Here is a 27,252-nt window from a genome sequence, read left to right as displayed (position 1 = left end):
GCATGGTTCTAAGCATGTCCATTGCTTTGTCAATATCCCAGCTTCTCAAATTCCAGTTCAGGAAAATTACCAGCTGGAGTACCATTTCCCACCTGCATGTGTGACAGGCCTGCCATATGACTAAGCTTCCTGTTACCTCTTTACTGGTGGTCGAGAGACATTTACATCGAACGCATCACCGGACACAGACAGTACTGTGAGGAGTAGGCCGGAGCGCCACCGCGAGAAACTTACGGCTCGATGGACTAACTTAACCACCTACCTGACTCGATGAGGGACAACCCACTAGTACGGACCTATCTACTCCCCCTTAACTACATCCCCTGTAAGCCCCACACCAAGTGATGTTCCCTCATTATCGATCCCTTGTACTCCTAACCATCAAAACTATCACCCCCACATCCAGGATACCGCAGATTATCCTATCGTTGTACTCCCCGATTCCCAACCAAACTCTGTACCCTCCGATAATCTGTACACTATGTCTGGATGTTCAGTAACTATTTTGCTTCAACTCTGTACCCTAACTTTTTAAACATTATCTTCAATAAAATTTTTAAATCTACAACTGGGAAGACTAGTTAGCATTTTTCAGAGACCAGGATATATCAAAGACTTAGTCACTGACTCTGTGGTTTACACTCCAAGTTTGCATATTGACAGATCAGTGACCCAATTCAAGTGGGAGGGAATTACTGTCATGTTTAGATGGAGATTAGTGTAGTTGAGACCCCTTTCAGGGAGTAAAGCAATTGTGAGAACTTTTAGAGGCGAGAATCCAAAATAGAGAACTGTGCAGTCAGGGGAGTGGCTAATCCTTGTCAGGGCACTGCCCAGGTTTCTTACTTTGAATGAAAACTTTGCTTTTGTTTACACACAAAGGATTTATATGTTATGTATGCAACATCTACTATTGAAGATGTCTTTGTCAGCAGACAAAGGCCCCAGCAGCAAAGCCATTCTACATGGCCTTGAATGTATTCATCCTTTATTCCAGCAGTATATACTCCTGTCGAGTTTAAAGCCCCGGATCTACTCCTAACTACATAGACTCTGTCACTGCTACTCATTCAGCCAGGCTTCCACATTTCAGTTACTATAATTCCAGAGAAAATAAAGGCCGTGGAGACACCAATACAGAAGGCCTCTATCCTCAGCTGAAAGCACCTCAGAGCCAGTTCTGTATGGCACAGAGTGATGAATGTGCAATTACTGGATCTTTTAATAGAGCAAAGTGAATAAAAGTGCTTCTGCCATTAGCTCAGAGCACATATTTCTCTCTCATCAGAGCTGTATCCTTTGCTGTGACTTTTCACAGTTACATAAATAAGGCCTATTTTCTTCCCATGAATTAACATCTTGCTCTCTAAGTTTAGGCTTTCACACACACATAAAACAAACTGTCTGATTTCTCACACACAGCTGGAACCTTGGCTCACATGGGAGGAACTGTTCCTGCAAAAATAAAGCATTCACAGTTAGTGACTGACAGATGGGGCGAAGTCTGTCCTGTGAGTGGCCCCAATACTGTTCCAGCCTGTAAAGTTTTGTGCACCACATTGTGAATGTCTTCAGAGACAAACTATCCACCCCCATATCCTCTGTTCTACTGAGAGCCAAAAACCAATTTTGTAATCATGTTCTGAGAGGAGGCAGGTGGTCCTATGCTTACATGCTCCATGGAGTGGGTGGATGGTTGCATGGTCATGCACTCCAGAAAGGAGATGGCTATGAGTGGTTTCTTTCCAGAGAAACTCAGTATGATGTGCAATGGGAGAAAGTGCTGAAAAATCTGGAGAAAATATGGATAATGAATGTTGCTTAAAACCTTAGAGCTCAGGGAGAGAAATCTCAGACAGCACTTTTACTGATTATGTGAATTACCACAGCACACAGAGGCCCCAACCAGAATTGGGACCCTAATTAGCTAGACTTTTAAAACAAAGTAAAAGGCAGTCTCTACCTCAAATTGCTTATAATCTAAAATCCCAGAAAGCCTTTTCATCTCTAGTCTAAGCGTGTGGTTTTCGTACATCACTCATCACCAGGGTACCTGAGCACCTGGTTTCCAATTTCATGTAAGATCTATCCATAGGGACTGGCAATGATTGACCCATTCCGGTTTGCATGGTAGTTCAGCTTCTGCAACCTAGGGATATTTATGTGACCTTTGCCCTGGTCTATTAATGTTTATGGCTCATGCACCGAGATCAAATTAGGATCCAAGCCCTGATTTTGAGTCAGTTTTTGGCAAATCTTTTGCACAGTCCTAAAATGTATCCCTATGCCCCTTCTGGAAGGAGCTACTTTCCATACAATATCTCTAGTCCACTCTGAACCCCTTCTGTCTTGTTCAAGATGGAGTTATCTCCATACATCCCCCAGAGTGTCGGTTCTTACAGAGAGGGGGCTGTCTTCATATTTCTTCCCACCTCTCCCAGTTAGGCTGCCAGTGGCTGGGTCTGGACAACAGGAGATGGATCATTCAAAATTGCCCTGTTCTGTTCATTTCCTCTGAAGCATCTGGCACTGGCTACTGTTGGAAAACAGGATACTGGGCTAGATGGACCCTTGGTCTGACCCAGTCTGGCTGTTATTATGTTTTTATAGGGTAGACACCTACCCAGATTTTCCCAGGGTCGTCCCTTTTTGGAGGCAGCTGTCCCAGGAAATCTGTAAGTCTTCCAAGGACATTAAACATCCTGGGTTTTGTCAGTTATGTAGCAATCCACCACCCAACACAAATTCGATCCAAACTCTGCATGAGGGAGCGGAGAGGTAAGGAGCTCAGCCCAAAAGGGGAAAGGTCACATTGTGCTCAGTCTGGCAGCCAAGCTGTACAGCTGCCTTTCCTCAGACCGCCCGGCCCCCTTGCCCTGCTCCTTTGTGCTCAGCTGCCCTTGTTCTGCCCACACCCATAGTGCGACCACAGCACCTTCAACCCAAGAACAGACTTGACCAGGCCAATGGGAGTGAAGGACCCTGCCTTACTGAGGAAGCACAGACCACACAAGACAGGCCCCAGCTCCATTTATCAGCAAGGCCTTTATTTAACCACCAACACTGGCACCCCATAATTGTGCAATGCACCATTCCACCGACTCTGGGTCTGCCTCTTAAAAGTCCTGGGTTTTTGTACCTCAAGTGGCAACTTATGCAGAGGGCTCCCTTGTCTCTTGCAGGAAGGGGGCTGACCCCATAACTGTAAGCATCAGAGTTTCTTCTCTCTTAGCCTGTGGCAGCCCACTCGTTTCTACAGTCCTGCCCACGTCTCTCTCTGTCATCCTGGGATGGGGCTGGATTAAGCCTCCCACTGCTATTCATTAATGGACATCTTGCCACCATTTCATCTTTATTTCCATTGGGCCAAATCCTTCCCTCAGAACCACACGCTGATTAGCTGGGTTTGGTGCAAGAAGCTTCACAGGGCTGGGAAGGAGACATCTCAACCACCTCTCCCAACCAGCAAGGGCGTGGCAGGGATGCCACTCTGTAGCTGCAATGGCAGCCCCAGCAAATAGCCACAATGCTCAGCTGTGCTGCCCCTATGCATGGAGGAACGTCCAGTGGTGTTGCATAGTATTGAATCCACAGTCTCTGGCCCTGCTTCTCACCTGTCCCACTCCTGTCCCCCAATTCTGCTGCTTGGAAATGAGGAAGAACCTCCTATGGAGCCCTGACAGACTCCCCAAATCTTCACTTCTGGGCAATGGATCCACGGTGCTTCTGCAGCAGGCAGGGCCCACCCCAGCTGTGCCTCAAAGGTCAGGATGTGACCAGTTTTGTTTTAAAACATTAATTATTGTTCCTGTGTCGTTTGCCTGCTGTGACTGAAATACAGCGGGATGTCTCCCATACAGAGTGACCCGTGAAACCATGTTCCTATTGCTGGATAATGAGGCCTGAAACACCAAGGATAGCCTTGTGGTTAATTAAGGCATTCAGCTATGACTCAGAAGGGTTGAAAGTAGGTATGTAAAAGGCTAAACGTTTAAACATTTAAATGGTAATCAGCTGTTTAAACTGGGGGGAGGGGTGCAACAGCTGGGCTGATTTCCTGCCAATGAGAGCAGCTGGGCCGCTCTTGCTGTCAGAGAGGTGAGGGGGTAGTCACAACTGGGCTCTGCTCCCCAGCAGTGGGGGGGGAGGTGCGGGCAGAGCACGGGTGAGGGGAGCACAGCCAGGAGGGCGGGGGGGTAGCCACAACTGGGCTCTGTGCCTCTTGCTGGCGGGGAAGCACAGAGCCCAGTGGGGGAGAAGTAGCTGCAGCTGGGCTGGCTCCCCACCAGCGAGAGCAGCTGGGCAGCACCTGCTGGCAGAGAAGCACATAGCAGGTGTGGGGGACACAAGCCACAGCTGGGCTTGGCTCAACTCCCGGTGAGTGAGAACTGCCCAGCTACGAGGGTGGGGGAGCTGCAGCTGCAGCTGCAGCTAGGGAGCTCTCACTTGGCAGTGAGGAACTGAGCCCAGCACAGCTCCCGCCACAGCATTTAACCGTTTAAACATTCTAAAAATAGAACCTTTAAATGGATTTTTAATTAAGCTAATTTTTACATCCCTAGTTGAGACACCTATTTTTTGCTCTGCTATGGACTACTGTGTGACCATATGCAAGTCACAAAGACCTATAAATGAATATATATATATAAAAATGACTCTAGAGGTGGTGTGTGCTCTCAGTGTAACAGCTGGATTGGGTATTGTCTGACACACGGGAGACCTTTCAAAGCTTGCCCTGAGTTTTTTATTATACCACACCACTGATTTTTATTAATGGCAGCCAGGAAACTAAATCCCCAAGTGCCTCTTTGAAAATCTAGGGAGCAACCTTGTAGCTGGGTGCAGGTGGCTAACAGGGTGAGAGGGGAGGCTGCTGGGGGAGTATATGATACACATAAACCATCTCACCCTATTTCTTTTTATCCTCAGGAGTAAATCAAGTGTCCAAAGCCAAATACAACCCCTTCAGGCATTCCACCATTAGATCTAAGCGGAACAAAGCTTGGATTTTCAGAACTGCCTAAATGAGATAGGAGCACAAGACCCACTTACTTTCAGTGGGGTTTGTGTTCCTAAATCACTTTGACAATCCTACCCTAAACATTCAGAGAGGTGGCAATCTGTGCCCTTCCTGGGGAGGGCTGTGGCAGGGTCCTTGGATCCCTGAGATTGGGGGCTCATTGTTGGAGGAGCCGTGAGACCACGACCGGAGAGATGGCATCACAGACAGCTGATTGCTGCTGTCTGCTGTAGAAGCCAAAGAGGAGTAAATATTGCCTGCTCCATGATGCCCCCACTCAATCCCTTTGGTCCCATTATGGCATGACCTGGCAAAAAGGGACCACAGGCAGCTTCTGAGAGCTATATGACCCTGGTTCAGCAGGTGGGCACAGCACACCCTCTTGGTTGTCTCAGGGTGCCCACATCTTTAGTGCCTCTGGGGCCAGGGTAGACCTAACCCATCCCTTGCTCTTCAACTGTGCACATGCATTCAGTTTGCTTTCTCCATAGAATAACTAACAGTCAAGGAAAAAGGGGATCTAGAAATATGAGCACCATCACCCACTATTTCCTATAACAACAGTTTCTATTTCTCACCTCCAGCATAACCCTTTCCTTCCTAGGTTAAAAATATATATGGATTTAAAAAACAAACAAACAAACCACAACCTCAAAACAGGTGAGTCCTTCCTAACCCTCCTTTCTTCCCATCCTCCAGTGATCCTCTGGGAATCATTCACCCCTCCCCTTCCCCACAGCGTATGCAGAAACAAGTGAATTCTGGGGAGTGAGCCTCAGGCAGCAGGCAGTGCGCTGGAATAATGAGAGCTAGACAGGCTGTGCCATCCTGCACAAGTCTCTGTGTGTCTCTATCCACTATGCATCTGTGAGAGTTTCCTTCTCTCTCCTTCATAACCCCCTCCTCCTTCCACCAGCTCTTGTTCTTTTCATGAGATGCAGAGCTAGAGAGCTAGGAGAGTAGCATGTTGCTGCAGTTATTCTAGAGATAACTGTGGTCAGGCTGGCCGCCCTTCACACTCCCCGATGTACCAGGAGGCTGCAGACCCTGTCATTCAGGGCCACAACGAGCCATGCCCATCAAGCACCTGCCAAAACCACGTAGCCACCACTATGCTGACTGCTACAAGACAGGTAAGAGCTAGGAGTTCGTTATTACTGTAGGGAAGCTTCTGGGCAAGGCCCCTGTGTGACAGGGCTACGGGCCTCTTGGTTCTCAGCTCAGCTATAATCCTCTTGGCGGTGACTTTTTCTTTATTCTAGCACCGATTCCTGTGGTGAACAATGGGTCTGCAAAGGGGTGGTGGGGAGAGATCCGCTTTGACTGTCACCCCAATTAATGTCACCGTAGTGCTTCTGTTGGTATGTGAATCTTTCTGTGGCCTCTTATGAATGGTCTGAAAAGTATAGACACTGTTTCCAATTAGCAATTGCAGCAAGAGTTGTGTATTCCTGCCCATCACCCACCACCACCCCACCCCCAACCTCATCAGGGCCCATTTTAGAAGCTGAGACTCTGGTACTAGAGGTGATATCTGTTTCAATTGGATTAGCTGTAGTCCTTTTACACTGCTAGAACAACAATAATTTATCCTGGTAGCTATAGTTACAAAGTCTTCACTATATTTTTAGTTTCATTCATATTTTTTTTTTACTAGAATGGATCATATTTTCTTTTAATACTCGGCATCCAAGTTATTCATGCCATTGTGACTAACACCAGTGATTAACACCACTGCTAGGTTAATTAAAAATAAAACTAATTTGAGTGAAAGGGGAATGTGTTGGAGGTGACAGAACTATGCCAAGCGATTGATGCAGTGAAAATGTGCCTGTGGTTGGAGAGTTTGGCTGGGGGCGGGGGGCAGGTGGATATTGCCGACCCTAAACCAAATGGCACCCCAGGTGAGGAGCGTCTTCGGCGCCCCTCGCCTCCATTTGTTAAACTTTTGAATGCCTTATTTTTTATTGCATTTGTAGCCCATTTCACGACTTTGATGCACAATTTGCATGCATGCTTGATCCCTGTTATATAAGATGATAAATTTGCATGTGAGTATCTGTCAAACATTTTACTTCAAAAATTCTATTTTCCCTTTTGTCACTAACAACAAAAACAGCACCTCAAGCCCTGCGTCCTGCAAGTCTGGCACCCCAGGCGGTTGCCTGCCCCTAAATCTGGCCCTGCAGGTGGGATCAAGTCCAGGAGGGCCGTCTTTACTGGCTGTGTTGGCTGTTCAGATAATTATCACTCATGGTGTGCTCTGTTGTAACAAGTTCCATATTTTTATTTTGTGTTTGATGCTTGGGTGAAATCTAATACATTACAGCAGTTGTGAAATAAGAGGGGCCAGTAGCATGGAAGTCTATACAAGCTTCTCAATATGGCTTCCCAGCAGTTCACCTGACTCCTGACCCATATAATGAATCTCGTTGTTCTAGTGCCAGGAGCCCACCCAGCTCTACTAATGCACTTCAGTTCTGACCAACATGAACCCGGCTGTTCTGGTTCTCAAACCCCACAGTCCTTCCTTACTGCACCATGCGACGGCTCTGCAGCATGCTTCTTTTTCCACCTCAAGGCCTCTCCTCAACAGAAACTGATAACGCGGCTAATAGACAGTGGGAATAGCTGGGGCAGTTACTTTGAAAGCTTTCCACATGACTCTGTGGATGTTTCTCAGTTGTTAGGGCTGGAATAGTGCATGCAAATCCAGCCAATCACACCTCTGCCAGGGTACCTCTGTCTAGATCTGCATTACTCCTGCTATTCCAGGCCAGCCGCCCGAGCAGAGAACTGAGATGAATGGTGTGGTGTTTTTTTTATGGAGAAAAAGATCTCCTGGAGAACAGGGTGAGCCCATTTAGTGCATTTCATTTATGTCCTAACCCAGGTTTGAACAGAGATCTCCACAGATGAAAGATGGCACATTAAGATCCCGCTCCAGCAAACCATTGAAGCATGTGGTTACATTTGATAATGTGAGTAGTCCCATTAAGACTAAACATGTGCTTCAATCCCTTGCTGGTTTGGGAGCTAATTTGCTGTGCCACCCAGTACCTCTGAGGAGTGGTCAGCAGCCCTAACCAGTCTGTAGATGGGGCTTGTGTGCCCTGTGGGTCTGAGGCACTGAAACAGCAGTGGTAAGAGCAAGCATAGCTGCCATCCCTATTAAATGGATTTTTAATTGCACACCACTTAGGCCTGTAATGGGATGGAACTGCAACTTCCAGGTGTCAGGGCTGAACTTGGGTATTTGGTGAACCTGCAAGTTTATAAGGTGTTCAGTGTAATTATACCCTTCTCTTGGAAACTTCAGGTCAGTGATGGTCTGCCTGCATTGTTTGTAAGTACCAAGTTAACTGCAGCTTCCAGGGAATCTGGATTTGCAGAATGTTTTGCCTCTGCTCCCTCATTCAGGTTCTACCACATCCTGATGAAGAAGGGCTGCACAGAAGTCCTGTTGCTGCTCCTAGTTCTCATTTGTTAAATTAGCCAGCATGTGGTCCTAAAGAGCAATGGGAGGATCATTCTCCCATGGCTCTGGGCTGCGCTCTGTGACATGCCTCACATCTATTGTATGGCCATGATCATTCTATTGCAAAAGCATTTATTGGACAATGACTCATCTAGCTTTGCTCTGATTTCGTGGGGCTCTCCCGGTGTTTATCCACATTAGTGACCCATGAGAAGTGCAGCCCATCAGGTCTGTCCTGGTGAGAGAGGGCTGTCCTTGGCAGTAAGAATCCTGGATTTGCAACTCTGGGAAGTGTTACTAAGGATCAGTACAGCAGAGGAATTTTGCTTCGTAGAATGCTCCTCTCCTAAACATCAGAAGCCTCATGCTTCTTTATATGAGGAACGAAGGATCTGTGAGAGAGGGTCTTTCTAGACCTCTGTTTGCCTATGAGGGTACGTCTACGCTGTAGGCAAAGGAGTGACTGCCAGCACATGTTAGCTAGCACTGATCTAGCTACTGCTAGCTCAAATAACAATAACATTGAAGCCCAGCAGCACGACTGTACAACCCCCTTCCCCACCCCCGGACACTGGGTATGTACTGGAGCAGCTAGCCCCTGCTGCCACAGCTTCACTGCTGTTGTTATTTGAGCTTGCTAGATCAAAGCTAGCTCTGGTATGTCCACGCATGCTGCAATCACACCTTTGATTGCAGTGCAGACACACCCCACATATCTGTTGATTTCCCTTCACCGCCTCTTGCTATATGCGCTTGCAGCCCTCCTGTCTGTAGGCCTCACTAAACTGTATGCCTGTTCTCCCTCTTTCTAAGAAAGAGCCACCCCATAACTTTTAGGAAACAATCCTACTGAGCTGGAAATAGATGCTTCCCCCTCACTAGGAACACTATTGCTACCCCCCTTTTCCAGTTGAGAGGATTATCTCCTGTTCCTTGGGACTAGGGGAAAAAATCAGGGACAAGGATATTCCAATGAAAGGAGGATGTTTAAGCCTAGAGAAGACTGTAATTCTGATCAAGGGCTCTTACCAACAATGCACTAAACTCCAGCCTGCCCCTTACTCTGCCTTGCCCCCACAGACCTCTATTGAACTGGAGGGAGGCTCTTTCTTAGACCCCAAAGAATGTGATGTTTTCCACACTAGCAGAGTAATCCTTGGCAAAAGTCACAGCACAGCAATCCATGCATCTCCTTGCTCCAAGAGCTTCCCTTCCTGACAGAAACCAGCCCACTCATTAAAAGCTAGATTGTGATGAGGCATGTCGGGACAAACAAAGACTTTTGTGCCCTCTTCATCCCACAGGGCTGCACACTCACATGTAGGTAGGCCGAACCTAGGCCTAGAAAGCAGCAAGCAGGGCCTGGCACAATGGAATGTGTGAATTAAACAAGGTGCTGTGTTGTGATTTTCCTTTGACGAAATAATGGTTAATAGTTAATTTACATTGGGCCTGTTTCTCCTCTCACACCAGATTGACACCTGGGTAATGACTCCACTGACTTCAAAGGAGTTACGCCCGTTTGCACTGGTGCAAGAGAAGAATCTGGCCTGTTTTTTAATTATGCCATCCATTCCTAAAATCTGCATTGCTTTTGTTGTCATCCCAGACTTTTCTCTGTGTGCCCAATTCAGCCATCCTTACTCAGGCAAAACTCCCATTGACTCAGATGGATTTTTTCCCCCTCACATAAAGACTGGTCCTACTTCAGCTGCTGGGACATAAATAATATCATTAGCGGTTCTTCAGAAACATCACTAAAAGCACTGCACTGGCTTACTACTGCGGCTCAAGCGCATTGTCCAGGACACATCCTGCTCCCAGGGAAGTCAATGGCAAAACTCCTATTCAGTTACTTGAACTGGAGCAGGATCAAATCCTGTTGTTGTGCAAACCAGAGAGACTTTTGGCTGCACTGGATTTTGTGGATGGAATTAAAAACAGAACAATGTCCAACATAAAAAAAAAAAATTAAAAACCTTCACCTTTGAAAGCACTGAGGTTTGGGATTGTTATAACTTGTACATTTCCAGCAAGGGTCTGCCAGAGTTTCCATTTTACAGGGGTTCGTGCCAATTGCATTTTAGATACTGCCATATTGACATCAGCAGCATCAGTGAGACTGAAAGCTGGGAGGACTCCAACCAAGATGACAGTGAACAGACCTATGTCAGGTTAAATATTTTCAGCGTCTCTGCTCCACACAGAGTAGCAAAATGCATGTGCACATGCACACACTCACGCATGTGTGTGTACAAACATTTCATTTAAAGAGAATCTCAGCAGCTCTGTTCCAATGCAATGCCGCTACCACTCAGGGAGCCTTACTTGCTGTCTAGCTGTTGATTTTTCATTCTGCCTGCCTGGAGGCATCAGTGAGACAGAATCTTAAGCATACAGGCTATGGTCAGAAGCCATCTAGCAGTTGGGGGGATTTGTTCTGCTGCATCAATCACAGCATGATGCCCAAGACCCAGAGACAAGTCCAGGAGATGCTTTTATCATTGACACAGGGAAGAATTTAAACAGCTGGCACTTTCACACTGAAAGAAAAGCCTATGTATCAGATTTGAAATATCTCATATTTGTATTTTTTAATGTGTTCTTTAATTTTCAAAGAACGCTGAAGCCCTGTGCTCTCCTCCCTCCCTTCCCAGCACTGGACAGCTCCCAATGCTTTCCTACCTACCCCTACCCAGCATGTGGTGCCACTGTCTCTACTGACTTCCCCAGCTCAATACCTGAGCTTCAGACTCTCTCCTAGGTCTAAAGGGAGTAGATGCATCAAACCATTTATAAAGCTTTAAACTAGAGCTTCATGTGTTTTCTGACCATGTTAGTATTGTTGTGAGCTGAGTTAAACCTTGTTGTTATGGGTTGGGTGAAAGTGCCGCCTTTCATTCAGATTAAAAGTAAAGAAGTGTCTGAAACAACAGAAGTAGCACCAGAACACAGGCACATAGGAAAGCTTGAGGAGAAGCTGAACTATGTAACCGAAGGGTTTTTTAAATGCAGTGGCTAAGGCTTGGACTGGTGGTTTTTGTCTGCGTGTGTGAGAGCAGGAGCAGGGAGAGACAGAAGTGGCCAGAAAGCAAACCAGACAGTAACAGAAGCACTGATAATGTGGCCATATGAGAAAGCTAAGAGACAAAGCTTTGTTTTGGGTGCATAGTGCTGGCTGGAAAGGCTGGTTTAGAACAGCAAGCAAAGAAACTGTCTCTTCCAGTTTGATTTCTGCTGTGTTCAAGGAAACAGGACTTTAGGTATAATCTTTGTAAACAAACATAACTGCATCACAGAAAATACCATGCTCTATTATCAGTTTCTCCTCTTAGTGGAAACAGGCTGCAGGGCCCCAAACTTTGGCAATGGACTCCAGTGAAAAAGGGGTGCCAATATAGATCTCACCTGGGGACTTTTTTACAGGCCTTTCTCACAGATCATAAATCACCTTTGTATGTAGTGTTGTTATTCATTGTTCTGGTAATGGGGCTACAAGAGCATGTCCTTTGATGCAATCCCAATCTGCTTCACCTCAACCCCAAAGCAACATGGCACTGTCCAAACAGGGCTCTCTAGGAGGACTTCTCCTATTAGACATCAGACACAGATAGTGGTTCTAACATTTAACACTAGAGATGTTCCTTGGGCCCTATCCTGAACTGTGGCTGAGAAGAGCTCAGCACCACTCCAGAAGAGGGATTAAAGAGTGCTTTAAACTACTTTTTCATTTCCTTGATCCTGGGCCCACCCAGGTGCCAATTTGGTGCCTGGATATATTTGAATAGCTTCATGTGAGAAGTGAGGTGCCATAGGAGGCATTATAGCATCCCTGCGTGACCACCCAAGGCCCCACTAGAGTAGGAGAATCTGATGGTTTTAGAACAATGAGATGCAGCTGAAAATGCAAGGCACTGAATGAGAAGAGAGTGGCAAGGAGCGGAGGTATAAAAGGGAAAGAAAGTTGAGAACAGAAAGAAGAAAAGGTTAGAGACAGCAGGAAAGAGAGATGAAGAGGAGAAAGCAAAATAAACAGCAGAGGCAGAGAAAAGGGGAAGCGGGGGGAGACAAAGCAAACGTATCCAAATAGTGGCCCAAATTCAGAGGTGAGTCAAAATCAGCATGTCTAAGAGAGTCTAAACCGATGTATCTTATCACTTCTAGCTATTCGACAACTAAATTACACCAATTTAGACTTCCTCAGGGTATGTCTGTTCCCGAGCTTTAGCTTCAGGTCTGAACTGTTTGTTCCTTTTAACCTACCCTCCATCCAAGCACAAAGCTCTCCATTGTGTATTACTCATGGCAGAAATCAGACTGGGACCCTGGGCTGCAGCCTAGGATGGAGTCTTAATTAGGCTGATTAGTGTGCAGCTCAATCATGTTAGTCCCAGTGTGGCAGCAGGGCAATACTGCGACACAACAATCGATGCAAGCTAGTCCTCCAGTGCAATCCCATCAGTTCCCGGGAGCTCTTTCCAAAGCGATCAAAGAGGCAACGAAGACGAACTAAAATGTAATCCTGGGTGACTTCAGCTACCTGGATGTAAGCTGGTCAAATGTCACCACGGAGCAAGGTTTAGAGAAGCAATTTCTTGGCATCTTGAAAAAGTGCTTCTTGGAACAGCTAGTTGTAGAGCACACAATAGGAAAGGCTATTGCCACTTATTCCTAAACAATGCAGAGGGCTAACACAGAGGTAACTATTGGTAAATCACTAAGTAATAATAACTACAGTCTAATTAAGTTTAACATCCTCAGGGGAGGGATTGTACAAAAATGTAGCACTGACAGTGCACTTTAGAAAGGGAGGTATCCATAACATAAGCAAGCTAACTGAGAAGACTTTAAAATTAGAAGTGAAGTGAGGAATTTAAAATCTTTAGAACCAACATGGAGGCTAATTATCCATACCATAAGGGAGACAAATAAAAGCATATGGACCCTTAAGCAAACAAAAAACAAAACACAAGAGGAAAAAAAAACCCCACAAGTACATGTGCACACACTCCCAAGCCAGAAGGAAAGAAAAAGTATGTTTAATGACTAGGTGTAAAAGATTATTTCGTTCAAACAGGTATGGACTGTTAGCCCAAGTGAAGAAGTTCATTAAGCCAGGAATGCCCTGCAAAATGCCAATGAATGCCATCCCTTCCCTGTCCATGGGTGGCCCCAATGATAACCCTGAGGTCTTGTTTTGTGATACTTCTGAGCAGAGCACTGTCACTCAGTGGGAAGAGGAATGTGGGAGAGGCACCAGCTTCGAATCAGGCCCTGGGGGAGGAGGCTGCCACTGACTACAAGACCACTACAGCTGCAATCTTGGGCCGGCTGGCAGTTTTAGAAGCAAAGGCAGCAGTTCTGGAGGAAGTATGTTTCCTCATGACTGTGGCCATTCACTTTCACCTGGCCGCTCAGTGGCTCAAGCCACAATCCGGGACAATGGGCGAAGCAATGGACACAGTTGTTCTAGAAGAGTTTTTACATAGCAGGGCATGCCAAAGGCACACCGAGGGGGTGACAATCAGTTATATGTTCATAGTCGTAAATTTGGGGGAATATTGTCAGCTTGCCTTGGGCAAAACATCAGTGTCATAAAGGAGGCAGGGAGACATTTGAGTTTCGAGAAGGTGCAGAGGGACCTGAAGGAAAGATAAGAGCTTGATGGTATGTTCGGCCAGTAAATTACCTTCTGCCCAGTCCAGTGACTCTTTGTGTCCATCGAGCTTCTCTGATAATCTCATCTTAATGCCACACATTTATGTTTTGTGTGTTTGCTGTCAGGTCATGAGGAAATTGCTGTAAAAGATTTCCTAAAGAGATTTAAAATGCTGGATGGTATTCAAATCTAATAACTAAATTACTATTTTATTAAAAGCTTTTAAATAGAAGCAGTACAGCACATCTGCTAAAACAAAAACCACAAGAGCCATTTTAGAAGGAATTTGCGATAAGCCGTTCTCCAACATCACAGCGGCTTTCTAAAATATTACGCTCTAAAATATAATTCTCTTTATCTTCAATTTAATTACATTTGCTATGGGGCAAATTACAGGCTATATTCTTCCCTCTGCTACACTGTTGATGTCAATGGAGTTAGCATGATGTAAAACTGATGTAACAGAGGCGAGACTCAAACCATAGTCTCCAGATTCATTATACATCCAGGACTGGTGGCTCAGAGATTTGGTTTGGTTCAGATCAAAGCAAAGTCAAAATGTCAGGATACTGGAGCTGAACTTTCCAAAATGGGTCTTTTTGTTGGTCTAGAAGTTGTGTTGAGGAGCCCACAAGATCTGGCTTTTTTGTTATTGCAAAAATAGCATAGCTCATGATGATGTTGCAATAGCCCAGACAGAACCAGGAAGGGGTGAAGCACAGAATAGTGAAGATGATGTGCTAACAGGTCACTGAGCTCTTTGTAATCTTGTTTTGATTTTTTATTTTGGGCAAAGGCTCATGCTGTTTGTGATTCAGTTTGAACAAATTCACCCACCTTATCAATAACATGCACACACTATAAACCTCAGCCTCTGACACTGGATGACAGGAGTCTTATGTCAGCCATCACATTTGTTCAGTTCCTGGCTTCCGATAAACTGAGGCCTGATCAATCTGCATCATGACAGCCTGGAGTATTGTGTACTGAGCGGAGAACAGATACATCATTTCCTTGAGAACTTTAGGTTATAAAGGTGAAATTCCAAGATGAAAAGCTAGTATTGTTCTTATATTTGCTTAAACAATTTTTATATCATTCATAAATCTTTTCTCAGTGGATACTACTCATAGAACCACATGTGGTCTCAGGACATGCTTCAAGCTGGGGCCATAAAGAACACAAATGCCAGAAATCTTTACTAAAAGACAGGGGCAGGTGACGCTTTAGATAGAGTATCAGTTACAGACAATGGTGGGAGGGAGCAGTAAAACAGTGGTCACTGTATGTCTGCATAGCCCAGGGAGACACTTCGTATCTTTTCTGAGGATATTGGTTAGGATCTGTATTGAAGGGTTGGCTTCTGGTATAGGAGGAAGTGGGATATGAACACATCCTCAGAGCCTCACAGAAATTAGAGAGGCAAAAAGACCTGTTAAGTCACCTAGTGTTGGGATTTGAAAAAGTGACTTAGGAGGACAAGTACCATTGATTTCAAGTCATTTAGGTGCTTTTGAAAATGCATCCCCTTGTCTATCGCCTCTGCCAGTTCAGTCCTCAGGGCACAAGGATGGAAGAGTCCATAGGTCTGTATATGAGAGAGAAAGGAATTTGGATCTGTAGAAAGGGAACAAGTGAGAGAGAAAACAGAAAGTGAGATACTGGTGGCACTGTATGGGATGGCAGGGAATTTGGGTTGTTAGTGAAAGTCAGCTGAGAAGTGGAATGAGCGAATGTGTGATAACAGCAGGTCTGCTGCATGGGTCGGAGAGGAAATTCACATCTGTAACCTGCCGGGGGGGATTTTTTACTGGCTCTGCATTTATCACATTTCATCCAATAAGGAGCCTTTCTTGTCTGTTAATAGATTTGATTTGGTTCTGCTGACACCAGGACTCTTTAATTAATACTCTCTGGTATCTTTTCTGTCAGCAGCTGTCTGTGGAAAGATCTCTCTGACCTATAGTCTGAGAGCAGTAACCTGTCCCAAACCTCAGAGGAGTTTTTTTTTACAACAATGCAGGTTGACGCTTTATTCCAACTTAATCAGGGTGACAGCAGAATGTTTTACAGGGGAATCCCATCTGAATTTTCTCTGGGAACATTTCTCATACACAGAATATGCCAAGCGGTGGATTATTTTAATTTAATAGAAGCTAAGGGATTTGTGATCAGGTTAACAAGGAGGAGGAGGATGAAGGATTCAACAAAGTGTTCTGATCAGGTGGGCTATTCTAAAATCCCAGCAATGAGATGTGTGAGCCGGATCTGCAGTATTGCCAAGCCTCAGTCTGCTGGGTTAGGCTGCTTTAGTGTTTACTGGATGTGACACAGATAGGAGAGCTGCTTTCAGCTGTGCTGCTGCTTGGAGAAAGTGGGGAGGGGGAGGTGTGTCTGAGTGTGATTTTCTGCCTCTTAAGAGACTGCTCTATTCTCTCCGTAGAGCCTCTCCGATCACACAATTGGCAAAGATCCACAGGCCGTGAGGACAGGTCAAAGGCAGTGAGTATCTTTTCTCTGTCTCTGTCTAGAATGCCTGATCCATGCTCAATTTGTTTGGCTTTTTATGTATATTGATGGATGTTCTTAATCTCTTGCAGTCTCTTTGGAAATCTCTGCTCTTCCATTTCAAACCTCAGTATTATTAGTTTTCCCCCCTGGGATGGCTTCATTATTCTTGTTCAAACAATGATGTCCTGGGGGGTGGGGGAAACTCTACAATGTCATCTTGCTGAAGTTGGGTGCCACAATCAAAAACAAGCTCCTCTTCTCTGCCCCCCCAAATAGCACTCTCAAAACATGCCTTTGCAGATGCTGGCAATTCCTCTCTGCATTGGAGTTCTGTTATAGGGAGGTCAAAGAGATGGGGTGTGTTGTGAGAGTGTGGGGAAAAGATCCATGCATGGATCCTACTGGGACCAGTTTTACCGATTAGCTGTACCCGCAGCAGAGAGAATTACTGGGTGGATTTAAGAGACTGGGGAAGGAGAGATCACGAGAGCCTCAGGTTTGCCCTAATTAGCAATCTTGGATCATTGCAGCAGTAAGGAGAGAAATATGTTGGTCAGAGAGAGGTTCACCAATGGTCCACTATGGCACCAGCAAGATAGGCGGCTGTGGGTGAGGGAAGGAGACTGTGGGGATGGGGTAGAACTGTGGTCAATCAGAAACCCAGAAGAATGCAGAGCACTTTCTTGATAGAACTCAAGTGCATGAACTTGTGGGGTCGTGTGGGAAAGGAGCACCAGCAGATGCCCAACTCTGCTCTCAACAACCAATGTCAGCATGGCAATGGGGAAGAAAAACCCCTGGCTACTGGAATCCAAGAGATCTCGTGCTTTTGGTTTCACGTGTGAGTGAGATTGTGTTAATAAGGAAATTCAAAGGGGCTTAGGGAATTATAGGGATTGGTTTCAGCTAAACCACAGAGGGAGACAGACGGTCTGCATGGGGATTAAGGAAATGCACTGACTGGCATGTAATGCAATCCCTGCTCCATTAGTTTAGTGGGGAAGAGGCTTTGTGCATTTTTAACGTAATCAGGTTTAAAAATGGATGCTGCATTTGGCAGCAATAGCTTTGGGAATTCTTCAGGCCCGAAGAAGGTGGGCACTGAGCTTCTCTCCAGACAATCTCCTATCTCTTCTGCTCCTTTGTCTTCTGCTTGGTTGAGAGGCTAGGGAGGTTATCAAGTGCTTCTCCTCTCTCATGACCAGTAGGAAGCAATTATGCTGTATGCACCCAGGAGACCGTATCAACCCACTCTGTGTCCTATCAGCTTCCTGCCTGGTGGAACCTGGCCTTTCTCCCTGGAATGAGATTCAGTCACAAGGCAGAGGAACAAGCTGGCCCTGTGCCAAAGGCTAGCAAGTTCCTGTCCCTTCCCTTTGCTCTTTTCTCCTTCCCCTTGGCCTTTCACAGACTGCGCAGGCTCCAAGAATCCAAGTGATTAGATATATCAGGAATTATGCTTTTATTTTGTGTGTGAACTTTTGAGCCTATGATGGTTAAAGGACCAGCACCTGCAGAAGCGTGAAGTCCCCGTGTTATTTTATTTACAGGTTAGTTGCAGTGCCCGCTTTTCCATCATGCCTGGCCAGTAACATCAACCATGACCTGGAGGGATGACAGGGCGGGGTAAGAGGTAGTTTGGTCTTCTTAGCCAGTTCAGTCCTGAGCTGAGCCCGCCAATTGTGTTGAATGATATGTCAACTCCTGCCATTCAGTGGTGAGCTGAGACCACCAGACTCCCTTCGCTTAAACCTGCAGCTGGACTTGAAGCTCAGTTCTGGAGTTAAAGGAGAGGTGGAATTTCCTGCTGTGACCAACCCTCAACTCTGAACTGTTTACACTGAAAATACAACATTTCCTTCTAGGAGGCAAGAGAATTAAATGGGTTGAGAACAGCTGTCCCTCCTTTTACAGAGGATTCTTTGGTTTTTAAGGGACAGGACATGAAACCGTAAATCCCTCCTTCCCGCAGTCTTATCTCCTGCAAACATCACTGACCACTTTACAAACCTGCCAATTCAAGGGTTAACTGTAACCAGATGCCTGCATGGATGCCTTACTGATTCCATGGAGGTAACTGAAAAGAAATGATCCATTCTTCAACTCTTCTCACCCTGTTACCTATCCCTTTAAGCTCATACCAATGTACCTTTTCCCTTCCTGCCCTTCCTTTGCCTCTCCATTTCCTTGCTTCCTCTCCCACGTCCTCTCTTGGAAGTCAAAACCTTAGGCTCAGTATTCCATCAAAAATGAGATCCTCCTTCTGCAGCAGCGTCTCTGTCTTTCATGTACTGTTATTCCCTGCTGCAGTCTCTTGATCTCAGACATCAGCAAAATTTAACCAGCATTGCGGTAACGCGTGTTGCACCTCTGCTGAGTAATTCATGAGCCTTTCATAGTCTGCTGGAACAGGCATTGCAGGAAGGATGAAGGCTGGGGGGCCTGGTGGAAAAGGCATCAAAAAGCTCATAGATTAGACTCAACATGAGGGTCGGAATGAAATAGGATCAGAGTTCTCAACAGAGTCTGACATTTTACATGGAATATTTCTGCATCAATATTTAGAGTCCTTTTGGAATTTTGTCCTGAGATCCTTGGTCACATGAACATGTTTTGATGCCATCCAACAATGCCTGTAACTGAGGATCTCAATACTTTGCAATAGCTAAATGCTACAAGCTGTCCATACTGTGCCAGGGAGATAATCATTGCATTCAATTAACATTTAATTTGCTCTAAAATTATGTTAAAACATGCTTTATAGGAACGATCTGAGGGCAATAAAGAAAGGAAAAAATTGGCACGATGCAAATTGGCTCAGGGACTAGCACCAATGTGTTCTGCAAAAATATTATATATGGACTGGAAAAATGTTGTGCTTCCCTCTGCAGTAATGGAAAGCTTTATCAATTTGTTTTGCAGAAGAGTTAAAGGAAGAGGGTCCTTCCAGGTCAGGGTTGGGTCAGAGTGTAGGCTGATTTATTGAATTGTCCTCTTCTCATCCCCAGGAGACAGTGCTCTCATCTAGTCTAGGGAGAATCCATTAGCAGAGATGCTTTTCAGTTGGAAAGGGGAGTAATGGATTATGCATTTTTTGTTCTTTCAAACCCTTTTATAAAACTATTAACCAACATTTATTTGAGAGGGGACAGTGCTAATATAGTACTACGCCTGTGCAATGGAGATTGCTCTCACCTTCCTGTTTGATGCCTCTGTGCCCAAGTTTTCTCGATCAGATTGTTATGTAATAACTGTGGTGTGCATGTGTCTCCTACTGCACTGGATGGGTGGGGATGGTTATGAGGCGGGAAGTGGTGAAATCTGTGGAACATGTTTTAGAGAGCCGAAGCTAGAGTGAATCTTTGCACACACAAATCTATAGTGGATGAGATCTTGCTCTAGTCCACGAGCCCTGGTCACCCTGAATTTACAGATTCCATCCAGAATCCTGCAGACCTTTAGGACTCTGTACTAGAGGGTCATTTACAAAGCCCACCTGCTCCCTTTCATCCTTTCTGCCCCCCTAACTGCAAGTGCTCATGGTATTCCTGTCATCCTTGCACTGGTTTCTGACTGGTGACTGATTTCTGGCACAGCTGCCCAGTTCCCCCTTCTATCCTCCAGAGAAGAGCTCCATAAGAAACCATCCCAAGCACATGGCCTTTCAGACAGATTCACCATTCTGACCTCTGACTGACTTGCGATCTACAGAGCAAGGGTTTTAAGTACTGAATACTCTGTTCTGATGTTTAAATCCTATCTGCCCAAACAAAAAAATGTCCTAGATATCTCTCAGCCTTCACTGAAGATGTTTGGCTAAATCCTCAGAACTCCTGCACGGAGGTGTCATTAGACACAAAGTCACTGAACTTTTGCATTATGCAACTCTGGCTAGCCTTGTAATTGTCACTTCCTCTTGTTCTCCCCCACCCACACCCCTATCCCGTATTGAATACAGGAACAGAGGGATGAGAACTCGCCTGGGCTGCCTGTCTCACAAATCAGACTCATGTAATGATTTCACAGCCATTCTTCCGGATAAGCCCAACCGGGCTTTGAAGTGAGTATAGATGCACATCCCCCTTCCCTTTTTATTTTTATTTCCATTTCCTAACTCTCATTTTACTTTGAACCCCAATCCCTGCAACTGGAGTTGGCCTTAGCATGGAACATCCCTGAAAAATCATTAATTTAATCTTTTGAGAACAAGCAATGAAAAATCCTCAAAATTTTGGAGATCAGCCTTCCCCAAAGGAAGACAGAAATCCAAGGAACAAGAAACAGCACCAGCTCTGTTAGAAAATATTTGCATGACGGATATATTGAGGCAAATTCTCAGATAGGACATGCATACAGTCCCCCGATACAAATGGGAGTTGTGTACATTTATCTGAGGACAGAATTTGGCCCATTGTAATTACAAGTCTATTACAGTCACTTCTGCATAACAGGTGATCAGCAACTTCAATCCATAGCCCTATTATGCTCTATAGTACTATAGAACCATTGAACTGATATGCTAAGTTTCATTATTAAAGTCAAGAACAAACAGCTTTATTGAATGTACCCAGCTTGCACATCTAAATCTCCCCAAAGTGTCCTGTCTCAGCATGCACTGGGACTTGTGTAAAACTTGGGATTGATTCCTCAGTGATTGTCTCTACTTTGGTTGATCCAAAGTCCTGGTCTAAAACATCTGGTGTTTTCATGTCCAGCACTTCCCAGGCAAGTTGCACCAGAAGGCTGTCTGTAATAGACCATTTGTGATTGTCATTTCCTTTCTTTTAGAAGATTATCAACAGAAGAAGCCACAAGATGGGCAGATTCTTTTGACAGTCTCCTGTCGCATAAATGTGAGTAGAAACCAAGTTCTACTTCAGTACTCTTTCACAAATATTTACTGTAGTTCAAATGTGCACATTTGAACATTAGATGACACAAGGACCCTCAGTGGATCTCCACATAACTGTCTATCTTAGCCACCCATAACTAAGGCATCTGGGCAAAACCACAAAAACTTGCTGGTAGGGAGTGCATATTATAACACTAACATACACTGTGGCTGAAATTTTCAAATCCACCTGGGGGATCTGGCTGCCTAATTCCCATGAATGTTAATGGGAAATCCAATAGGCATTCAACCCCCCCTACGGGACTTGGACCATTCCAGCCCCATAGCATTACTCACAAAACTACATCTTTTAGTTGTTACACAGTATAACTTAGAGTTAAACATACAAGTTTGAAAATTCTACAAACACAAGCCCAACAAAAACATATAATCATCACACTTCATACCCCTAAACAGATCAGTCATTCCAATTCTGTTCATAAAAATATTATTCTGCTCAACCAACACATCATTCTGCCAAGCTATGGAATTCTGATATCATGGAATGTAACCTGAGACTGCATCCTTTCAAAATCATTTTTACACCTTTAACAAACAGTATATTAAAATTAGCACTGTACATCCAATAGCATATTTCCATTACAGAATGAAACAAGGGGGCAAACTGAGATTGTGTGAGCAGTGTAAAGTAAGAGGGATGAGAGTGTGATGAAGGCTTATATTTCAGTAGGGAATGGGCTGGACTCCCTAATTGTTTAGACTGACTCTTTTTTTCCTGAGCCCCATTGAAATCTCTGTTTTCAGTTGGGAATAATTGATGACTGTAAACTGCCTTGAGATCCATGGATGAAAAGATGCTGTATTATTTCACCAACAATAAATCACTGAAAATATTGTTTTTGCAGCTAGAGGAAAGATGGGGAAGGGGGACGGAGGAACTTCAACTTTTTAAAAACTGTTTTTTGGGTCAAAACACAAAATATCAGGGAAAACTTTTGTCAATATTCAAAATGTTTTGACCATCTCTAATTTTGTCAGATTCATATGCTACGTTGAGCATAAGTTAGGACATTAAAAAAAGGTACAGCATGTGGTGGTATACAAGAGCATGTTTCTGTTATATGTGGTGAAATGATAGAAATTGTTTCCTTTTTAGCTGGTTGATGAGACTCAAGTCTTAGAACAAATACATCATACAGTGGCCACCATAAAAATGTCGGCATTTATTAACAGCTACCACACAGGAGTAGCTGAGATACCAGCTTTCTCCCGTATCTAGAATAGGAAGTCATTGTGGTAACTATATGCTGTGTGATGACAAAAGCTGAGTTTCTAATAACGACTCTGGTAGAGTTACCCAGTGAATAGTGAAATATATCAGTAATTTAATTCCCCCTTTCCTGGGAATATTCTCCAGTCTGTTTTGTACTTGAAGTCTCTGAAATTGCCAGTTTAAGGGTCAAAACCAGATTTGTACCAGTGTAACAGAGCAGAAGTAACTCCATTAGAGTAACACAGTTGACTTCAGAGTTACATCAGTGTAAATCAGAGCAATGCTTGGCCCACAGAGCTTTGAGTGAAAGGGGTTATCTTGTGGTAGTCGTAGGTATTTTCATAACTGCATTAGAAAGGATGGTGGAAGCAGAACAAAGCTTCAGTTATCTGCATTTTTCCGCATTAAGAAGCACTCATGAACAAACACTCTGCTAATGGCAGATAGGTGAAGAAGACCTGTGTCTACTCTAGCATTTCTGTGTGACTGTCCCCAGTGAACGTTTTCAGCTAACAGCCTACAACTAGTACCAAAAAAGGAGGGAATGATATCAGTCAAATTTCCTTATGACTGCCCATGTGAACAATATTCGCTAGCGTAATATCAGCTCATGCTCTGTGGCATAAGCTGATCACCAGTTGGGCTCAGGAAGAAATTTTCCCTTTGCTTTATAATGTTACACAGATATCACATTTTCTCCCGAAGCATCTGGCATAGACCATTGCTTCACTAGGTAGACTTGTCTGTTCTGGAATGGAAACTCCTATGTACATTTTAGACAGGCTAAGAATTAATTATGACTTGCTAATACAATTGGAATAATGTTGTTGGCTCACAAAATCTGCCACAATCAAAGTTAAACCTGGAATGAGGTTTTGTGCCTCTTCAGAACAAACAATTCCTTGGAGTAATGGTGGGTTATGCCATAGACAGTGCTCCTGAATTGAATGACAGAGGGGAGCCAACTCAAACCTGTCCCTCCAGGGATATACTAGGCGGGGGAGGGGAATGGAAGGGAGCAGGGAGGTATTTCTGAAATCAAAGGGCAGAATTAAATGTTACTAAAGTGATACAATCTTGACATTGTATGTAGGGAGTCATGATACTACAGTATTCTTTTCTGTCACTTCTAAACCCGCTCTTTTTATGTACAATGAAACTACAAAGAGGCTGCAGGTGGAGACATTCCAAAAAGGCCTCTAACAGAGCATCATGCAGTCTCTCTATGTAATATCAGCTCACCTACCTTTGCAAAATATCCACTGAATTATGAGAGGCTGCTGGCTGAATTGCTTTAGTGAATTAGAAAGCATCTCCTGAGTGGAGTCTAGGAGGACCCAAGATAAAATTATATATTTCCAATAAAATCTGGTTCCAGAATGATACCAGAACTTAAGGAGATCCATTGCTCTCACTCTCTCCTACCCCACCCCCACAATCTCTACTCAAAACCCCTCTCTCTGGGGGTCTCTCTGATCACAATCTTGATCAGGAACCATGCTATTTTCTTAAATAATATGCAGTGTTCTCATTCTGGACCTGATTCATCTCTGCACCAGCATGGAGGTAGCACGGGGTCTGAGGGAAGTTGGCTTGTGGTTTTCCTATCCTGGAGTTGCTGCCATGCAGCCCCTCCCCGCAGAGCAGGTTAGGCAGCCCTGAAGGGTACCTTACCTTGTCCCCTGCCTGCTGTGATCCCTATGGGATTTGCAGCATCTGAGGAAAAGCCACAGCATTGAAACACCGAGACATCTCCCCCTCCTGCCCTGTATTCTTTCTGCAATGGGTGCTCTTGTTGGGTCATGGGGTTATAGAACCAATGGTGCCACCTCTGCGCTTGCTGGAGAGCCTGGTTGCACCAGAGGTATTCCCGGCAGCTGCAAGGAAAAGAGTGCTTCTGTCTGCTTGGCAGTCCCTCAAGACCAGCTATGTTGTTACGATGGGGTCATAGATCACCAGTGAATCAGTCCCATGTCTCTAGGAGCTCCCAGGCTGGGCAATACACTACTGGAAAAAGGAAATGGAATGATTCCAACTGTCTAGTCTGCAGGTCATGTAAAAATACATCCACATCGACACTGGTACGTGATCAAGACTAAGGGAGGCTGCACAACTTGTGCTTCCAGTCACACACAGCTCTGCAGCAGGCATCTGTCTTTAGCATTATCTTGGGATGCTACTCCACCCTGTATCATTCTAACGCTGCTTTAAAGGAACTCATGCCAACTGGTTAAGAGTGGCCGAAGTCTCAATTTCGTTGCTATTTTCAGGTAAACAACTTAATGCAGTGTATCTACCTGCTGGTGAAGCAAAGCAATTCAGAAGCACAGGATCAGCCAGTCAGCTCCCCTTTTGCAGCAGGAACATTCTCTCTCAGTCACAGAAAAACTTCAAAACATAATACACAAATATTCCTTTGTCTCAGGGGTTTACCCACCACACTGGCCCAAGGAAGAACCTTCTCCCAAATCAGGAGCCAAGTGCTCTTACGGCCCCTCCTGCCTGAGTTGCTATTAACTCCTTGTTTGCCAGGGAGAGGGCAGGGAGCTCTGCACAGTGTGCAGTAAGGTCGAGTTTTCATTTTCTAAAAGCAAGTAGCGAGGAGGAAACCTCAGGAAGTGTGGAGGCATGGGAAGGGAATCCTTCACTCTGTGCGACATGCTTTTTTAACAGGCAGCGGAAGTCACTTTAATGTGCTATGTTCAAATATCTTTTTCCCAGTTCAGGCCAATGAGGATTAATGATGGCTCCTGCGAGACTGGAGAGTGTGTGTGCAGTAAGTGACAGAGGAGTAACCTCCTTCTATATCTCATGCCCAGGAGACATGCATGGCCTGGCAAGCCAGATGGAGATTCCTTTTGACAGTATGCCGGCGGAGATGCAAGTAATGGTGCATCCTGTTCTGTATCTCTCACAGGGGTGGACATGTGGCTTGTCATTTGTCCAATATCCAGGAGGACAAACTGTCCTTAAATCCTCAGTTGGTTTTCAACAGAGACTCAGACACGGAAAAACCTTCATGTACATTTCCTCCTTAGATTTGTGATGGTTATTTTCCCTTCCTCCATATTGTGTGATCTCTGTGCTCTTCTGACATATTGTCCTCTTTCTACTTTTTCTTGGTCACTCTTTGCCCTTCTTCCCACAGATTCAGGGGAAAATCCCATCCTCCTCCTGGCTCTTTTTGAGCTAGGACAGCACTGTATCAGCTTTGTGCTACCGACATGAGTCTAAAATTTACTGAAGTGATGCTAGGATTAGAGGTGGTCCTACCTCTACCACATTCATCATCAATAGGGCAGTATTTAGACCCCTTAAGTGCCATATTTGGACCCTGTAAGTGCCTAGCTCCCTTTTGAAAATGAAGCAAAGGCACTGCAGTGCTAAGTGCAGCAACACCTAAATATCTTTAAAAATCTCAGCCTGTGTCATTGTTTCCTAGGTTAAGTGCCAATCAACATCTATGGCACAATATACAAACACTACATAAATAGTCATTAACTTTCTCGTCCCAGCATTGGCGAGACTCCTCATGATGGATGTCCACTAAGGCCTCAGCATCTTGAGAAGATCAAAGACTAAGATCTTCTCAAGATGCTGAGGCCTTAGTGGACACCCATCATGCACGAGCCTGCAGCACTCCTTCCTTAACCACCCTCATTGCTCTAAGGGAACAAACACAAATTCGGTTGTGAGGAACTCTTTGAGTTCTAACCATAACTCTGTTATTGACCTTGGGCAAATCCATGAACCTTCCTGCTTTACTGCCCCTATCAATACAAGGGCTGGGAGGGTAATAATACTTACCTAGTTCACAGATGAACTGTGGGGATGAATTAATGTTGTCCAGCACTGTAAATCAGTGACACACTATATATAAATGCCAGATATGATAATGACTTAAAGCATACAGGGCTAGATTATACTGTAAGGCACATCTCTATGTTGGGAACACTGGGGGAGCCATAACATCCCAGGAGGATCTCAGAAAAAGATAATTGTCTGGGAAATAAGTGTACTGAGCACATCCCTCCCCAAGATCCCCAGTGCACCTTATTGCTCTAGGGATCAGTATGAAGATGGAGCAGGCACACAGAGGGACATAAACTGAAGTCCTTAGTGAGGTTAAACTTCCACTGAGGTCAATGGGAATCCTATCCAAGTAAGAAGTGAATAAAACCCAAGTAATGACTTTGGGATTTGACTTGTGCTCACAGGGTCAGAGTGAAAGAAGAATGCACTAGCCTTTTCTTATTGTGCTGTCACAGACTTGCAAATTCCTTCCAGATCTGCTCCTCTTAAGGGGTCTGGCACTTCCCCCCTATTAGAGGAAATCTATGCAGTGTCTTCATTAGGTCTGCTCCCTCAGTAAGCATTTCCCTGTTTAGTTTCAGGGGATCCCCACACCCAAAGCTCCTTTTTGGGGTCAGATGCCTGAAAAAGTATACCAGAACCATTT

At 44.8% G+C, this 27,252-nt stretch overlaps 1 protein-coding gene across 3 annotated transcripts in view; it reads left to right on the top strand.

Moving 5' to 3' along the window:
- The first annotated feature begins 6,045 nt into the window (after nt 1–6,045).
- RGS8 (regulator of G protein signaling 8) overlaps nt 6,046–27,252 on the top strand; it is a 29,620-nt gene continuing 8,413 nt past the window's right edge. The window contains exons 1-4 of one of the 3 annotated variants that reach the window (XM_067535089.1): nt 6,046–6,153; nt 16,601–16,659; nt 20,627–20,728; nt 21,457–21,521. In XM_067535089.1, the coding sequence (XP_067391190.1) occupies nt 6,046–6,153; nt 16,601–16,659; nt 20,627–20,728; nt 21,457–21,521 (334 nt within the window). Of the gene's footprint in view, nt 6,154–16,600; nt 16,660–18,715; nt 18,742–20,626; nt 20,729–21,456; nt 21,522–27,252 lie in introns of those variants that run through there. The other 2 variants (XM_067535090.1, XM_067535091.1) reach the window with 2 other exon arrangements.

This window comes from Emydura macquarii, unplaced genomic scaffold (assembly GCF_026122565.2).
Source record: "Emydura macquarii macquarii isolate MOO-44397 ecotype Brisbane River unplaced genomic scaffold, CSIRO-AGI_Emac_v2 contig_3477, whole genome shotgun sequence".
In the NCBI taxonomy this organism is placed as follows: domain Eukaryota; kingdom Metazoa; phylum Chordata; order Testudines; family Chelidae; genus Emydura; species Emydura macquarii.
The sequence above is the reverse complement of the archived record's forward strand: the minus strand, read 5'-3'. Positions and strand labels throughout refer to the sequence as shown.